The 6,087-nt window shown below is 35.6% G+C and overlaps 1 protein-coding gene across 1 annotated transcript; it reads left to right on the plus strand.

Annotated features, from left to right (window-relative positions):
• Positions 1-600: 600 nt before the first annotated feature.
• LOC108259572 (high choriolytic enzyme 1) lies at positions 601-5,873 on the plus strand. The gene is made up of 8 exons (XM_017459157.3): positions 601-754; positions 932-962; positions 1,089-1,154; positions 1,898-2,050; positions 2,135-2,252; positions 2,366-2,544; positions 4,813-4,894; positions 5,034-5,873. The coding sequence occupies exons 1-8, from the start codon at positions 686-688 to the stop codon at positions 5,158-5,160; spliced, it is 825 nt and encodes a 274-aa protein (XP_017314646.1). The 5' UTR covers positions 601-685; the 3' UTR covers positions 5,161-5,873.
• The last annotated feature ends 214 nt before the right edge of the window (positions 5,874-6,087 follow it).

Genomic DNA, 6,087 nt, shown 5'->3' on the forward strand with positions numbered 1-6,087 from the left:
CTGCTCCACTATTCTGGGAAAACTTTCCAGATTACTGATGTTGGGCAGTAAGGCCTGGCTCAGATAGCATAGCTGTTCTCTGTCACTAACCAGACCTTTTTAATTAGACAGTTCTTGACTCCAACTAGACTTCAGAAAAGTCGCTAGCTTAGAGGCTTAATTTTTTTTTTTTAACCTAAACTGTGAACTTTTAATCAAATGTGACTATTTGTGTTTTATTCAAGCAGAATGTGTTTGGCTGTTATTATGATTTGGATGAAGATTAGATCACCTGTTATGAATAATTAATGTAGAGCTGCAGGGTGATTGTTGGGCTAGAGTGAGCATTTTCTTAGTTTCAGGGTAGGTAAATGGTTAACATTGAACTAGAGTTAGGGTTTGCATAGGGTCTGGATTTGACAGCGGTAGGGTTCTAATATGGTTCAGTTCTAACAGTTGGAAAATTTCAAGGAAGTTTCACAAGTGTTTTTAAAAAAGTGGTGCATGTGAAATATCAAGGAGACAAAACCGACACTTTTATGTAAGATTTTCTAGTTCCCTTTTTTTTGATTTGCCATAACCATTGAGAAGCAGAAGCTGAGTTCTGTGAAAGAGAAGTGGTAAACTCTTATGAGTGTATTTAAACTGTACTTCTGCATGAGCATTCTTCAGTCTCGGTGCTGCTACACTGAATGTGACTTTCATCATGTACCTGATTCAAGGCATCATCCTGCTGCTGCTCAGCATCAGTCTAGTTCAGAGTCATTCCATAAAGGTGAGCTAACAGAAATTAACATAAAATAAATAACAACAATACATAAAATATATTATGACTAGATTTGACTAAATCTAAAAAACACCTATTTCAATAACATATTGCTTTTTATTTGGCATCTGCATTAGTACTTAGTAAAATATCAGCTCACAGACATTTTAAAAATTTCTCAACCAGGCATTGGCTGATGTGACCTCTGAGGAGACTGGTAAGATTCTACTTGATTCAGATTTTTTATTAATTTATCTTTACAGTTTTGAAATTTTACAGCTATTTTTTGTTGTTTTTGTTTTGTTTTGTTTTGTTTAAACTAATTTCACCAAATTCATTTCAGATAACAGCATCGACCAGGATTATTTCTCTGTATCTGCCAGAATTGAAAGAGCCAACAAAAATGCTGGTAAGAGTGAAAAAAAACAAACTGCACTTGACTTCTTGGCCCTGTTTAAAAAATAAGGCTGATAATTGAGGTATTACTTTATATATTGTAGGTACTTTTGTGACCATCTGTACAAGTGGTAACCAGAGAATGGTGTAGCTGTAACAGTGTAATTGTTGTGTTAGAAAAAATACATTATGAAGAGGTTAGGTATATAATAAAATCAAATCTGCTCTGCTTTCTATTAAAAACTGAGGGCACAGCACAGTACATTCTTAGCTGTAAGATATGACAGTGATAGATTTTTCACTTATAGATTAAGCATCAATATTTTATTTGTAGAAACAATTGTCTGAAATACCTTACAACAAATGTCTATTCTGCTTTCCTGTGCGACTTTGCTAGTGTTTACTTACATGTGAAAGGACTATAAGACATACTGTTTACGAATATCTACTTTTTCCAAATATTTGATTAAACATATGATGTCCACTGATGACTGTCTGATTCCAATCTAATAACTGCTAGTTCTTTTTTTCTGGAACGTGCATTCTCATTGGAAATAGTTTCATTAGTCATGGGACATGTTTTAAACTGATACATATTGAAAGTACAATTTATCATTGAAGGCAGTATAAGAATTGAAGTGTTCAGTCTTCCTTTAGTTTAGTAAAATAGACTGTACACGTTTTCTTAAAATATTTCTGAAAAAGTAATGCGTGTACTACGAATCCCAGTGTAGACAATTGTGTTTTTCTGGACAGGAAAGCCAAAGGGTGAATTCACCATTACACATGGTGACATAGCCGAGTACACTGAGCTCCAGAATGCAGATCCATGCACTTCTCGTAGGTGCAAATGGCCCAGGGGCAGTGACGGAAAGGTTAAGGTGCCCTTCACCATTTCCACGGAATATTGTGAGTATCACTTTTCACCTGGCTTCAAAGTAAAATGTGTCAGAGCTCCATTAGCTATCATTAACAAGCTTCTCTTTCTGACAGCATCCTCTGAAATAAGTGTTATCCAGCGTGGGCTGGCCTCCTTCCAAAATTCAACTTGTATCCAATTCATACCTCGCACCAATGAAGAAGACTTCATTAATATAATCTCAGACTCTGGGTATGTCAACAGTTTTAATATTGGAGACCATTTTTCAGAAACATATCGATTTAACTCCCATCCAGTCCTCATGTAATGAAAGCAAGCTTGAGAATGTATTCTTTCCTGTACAGGTGCTACTCTTTCGTGGGTCGCAGGGGTAGAAGACAAGTTGTGTCCCTACAACGCAATGGCTGCGTTTTCCATGAGATCATCCAACATGAGCTTCTCCATGCTCTGGGCTTTCATCATGAGCAGACTCGTAGTGACCGTGACAATCATGTCAGAATCCTCTTGGAAAATGTTATACCTGGTGAGTAGAGCAGAAATTACACTTGTTATTTCTTAGTAATAAAGTAATAAAGTCAACTGTTTTGTGTGTGTGTGTGTGTGTGTGTGTGTGTGTGTGTGTGTGTGTGTGTGTGTGTGTGTGTACACTGCATGAACAATTATTAGGCAAATGGTATTTCTCAACTTCATCTTATTGGTGAACAAAAGCAATTATTAGGCAACTAATTAAAAAATATAATCACTTACTTGTTTATTCTTCGGTCTTAAAGTATTATCTAACAAATAACTAATATTAAAAGAACATATAACAATTAACAACAAAAAAACGAAACAAATTTTGGCCCTGCAAAACTGTTCAGTAATGAATACAGCATTACTAGCCACCTTTCTTTCCAATAACCGCCATGAGCCTTCCATTCATTGAATCTGTCATTTTCTTGATCTGTTCATGATCAGTTTTAGCTGATGCAGCCACCACAGCCTCCCAAATTCTGTTCAAAGAGGCGAATTGTCTTCCCTTATTGCAAATGCCAAACTTGAGAATGACCCAGAAGTTCTCAGTAGGATTTAAGCCAGATGAGGAAGGGGGCCAGATCATCATTCTGTCATCTTTGATGCCTTTTCTGGCTAGCCAAGCAGTGGTGTAGCTTGAGGTATGCAATGGAGCATAGTCCTGCATAAATATCATGGCCTTCTTGAATGTTGCTGACTTCTTCCTGTACCACTGCTTGAAGAAAGTGTCTTCTAGAAACTGGCAGTGGGTTTGAGAGTTGACTTTCAGTCTATCTTCAACCTGAAATGGTCCAACTAGCTCATTATTAATGATACCAGCCCACAGCAGTACACTTCCAGCACCTTGCTGGTGCTTCTCTCTAACTGGTACTCTGTGTCCATTAGTGAGCCACCCACAGGCCAAGGTCTGCTCTATCTAGAGTCACTCTCATTTCATCTGTCCATAAAACATTTGAGAAGTCTTTAGGTATTTCTTGGCCCATTCATGACGCTTTAGTTTGTCTTATTTAGTAGTGGTGGTCATGTTTTAGGCTTCCATACCTTCACCATATGGTGACACTGGAGGCTTACTGGTAAACTCACTTTTTTTTTTCTTCTTAAGTCTTTAAAGTCAACTTCTGCCTTTTCTTCTCTACATTTTTGTGACCCTGTAGAGTATTCATAACAAAGTGTTTGATTGTCTGGTGGTCACACATTATTAGCTTTGCAATCTCTGATAGGCATGTTACAATTTTTGACTTTTCAGTCACCGTTAAATTTCCTTTTTGGCCCGTTTTGCTGAGTTATAGAAGCTGCCTAATAATTATGCACATCTTATATAGGGTGTTAATCACTTTAAGCCACAGCCTCCTTCATTAAACAATTAAACATCACCTGAAAATAATCATACTTAGTTAGCTTTAATTTCTATATTGTTAAGACTGATAAATATGCATATAAATAATGATCAGATCATAATACTGACTTTACTAATGCCTAATAATTGTGTGCATATATATATATATATATATATATATATATATATATATATATATATATATATATATATATATATATATATATATATATATATATTCTGTTTGATATTTTATTTTAAAACACTGAAACTCAAATAAATCAATTATTGTTAGGTGACATTGGATTTATTTTGGGAAAGATTTTACAGAAATGATTAGAATTAGAAATATTTAATTTTTACATGCATTAGTAAAGTATTCAACCCCTGTGCTGTGGAAGGTCCCAGTTTACACCATAGAAAGAAACTGCCCTAACAAGGACACAATACTTGAAGACTTCTGTAAGCAAGCAGTTTTTTTTAATAAAAAAAAATATATATATATATATATATATATTTCCGCAACATAAATCCACTGTCACCTTACAATAATTGATTGGGTTTCAGTATGAAATTTCAGTGTACCATTTGTAATTCAGTAGTGTGATAGAATAGGTCAGCGGTCTCAATATTTTCGCAAGGCACTGTATACTCTCTCTCTCTCTCTCTCTCTCTCTCTCTCTCTGTATATATATATATATATATATATATATATATATATATATATATATATATATATATATATATATATATATATATAGAGAGAGAGAGAGAGAGAGAGAGAGAGAGAGAGAGAGAGAGAGATTCTTGAAATTGGATAGGGAAGAACATTTAAATATACGAACGTAAAAATGTGCTTTAGGCCATCTTAGGGGCCTTTGTCCTGACAGTCAAAGAAGACAAAAGAAACAAACATAAATAATGTGATAAATATATTCACAGGACAAGAGTCCAATTTTGACATAGTCAACACCAACAATTTGGACACTCCATATGACTACAATTCTGTCATGCACTATTCAAGGTAAAGTATTATTCTCTTAACACCCCCCACACACACACACACACAGACACACACACACACACACACACACACACACACACACACACATATCTCATTGTTTTGATGCCACATTGTAAATTAACACACTGTGCTGTTCCAGGTTTGCTTTCTCCAGGAACAGGCGGCCAACCATCATCCCTATACCAGATAATAATGTTCCCATTGGACGTGCCACTGAGATGAGCCCCAATGACATTCTACGTGTCAACAGGCTCTACTGCAGTTAAATGAGTCATTCCTAACATCACCAGTGTATTTCAAACACTTCTAAAATGCTTTGAAAAAACTGTTTGCGATAAGATTGAAAATACTCTACTCTTGATGTAGTCTGCTACCCCCCCATCCCCCCCCAACCCACCCACCCACCCACCCACCCCTTTAAATTTCAGCAGCCATCTCAGCACAATTTGCTTAGAGTTTATAGTAGCATTTGATGGATTCTGCTTTTCTACTTTTCAATTTTTACATGCAGTGCTCACTTTGAGATACATCTCACAACAACAATGATGGATACAAGCTGTTGTTTTTGTTTGGATGAAAATGCATTTGGAATCCCTTAGAAATTATGTCTCTCAAACATCTATGAATAAAGATAATGTGGCTGGTGAGTGTGGTTTTGGTCCAAGTGCATTTGACAGAACCAAGAGAAATTTGTACAATCCTTCTTATTCATTGAGATGTTAGGTGCTTGATTGAAGTCATGGTAAGTTAGCAGTTGAAAATGTAACTCTAAAGAGAAATCCAGGAAGTAGCTGCGATTTTTGCAATGTATCTGGCATTTTTATTTATTTGGGTCTCCTTTCAAGCAATGTTAGCTTCATTCTAGCTAGGTGTTTATTCACTTTTGATGTAATATTTTCCCTAATGCAGTTTTGTATCACCTATATCTAACTAACAATGTAAGGCAATGACTTTAATAAATAAACAGCCTACTTCATCACTTGAATGTGATGATTTCACATTTACTAGTCAATTTACACAAATAAATGACTAATAAGCCTATATGCAGTTATTATGGAACTGCATAATTTGATATGAAGTGTAACACATGAGAGCAGTGATTTGCGGATTTAGCTGTACAGCTCTACATATCCACAGGTCGTCGCTAATTCCCACTTTTTCTAAAATATTGCAGATGGCTCTATGTATAGGGG

Source organism: Ictalurus punctatus, chromosome 27 (genome assembly GCF_001660625.3).
Source record: "Ictalurus punctatus breed USDA103 chromosome 27, Coco_2.0, whole genome shotgun sequence".
In the NCBI taxonomy this organism is placed as follows: Eukaryota; Metazoa; Chordata; class Actinopteri; order Siluriformes; family Ictaluridae; genus Ictalurus; species Ictalurus punctatus.

What these genes read in the sequence shown, in the direction of transcription:
- LOC108259572 (XM_017459157.3), top strand. Translation starts at nt 686, where the DNA reads ATGTACCTGATTCAAGGCATCATCCTGCTGCTGCTCAGCATCAGTCTA. An exon ending in TGTGACCTCTGAGGAGACTG is followed by an intron (nt 963 to 1,088) that starts GTAAGATTCTAC and finishes AATTCATTTCAG; the next exon opens with ATAACAGCATCGACCAGGAT. An exon ending in AAGAGCCAACAAAAATGCTG is followed by an intron (nt 1,155 to 1,897) that starts GTAAGAGTGAAA and finishes TTTTCTGGACAG; the next exon opens with GAAAGCCAAAGGGTGAATTC.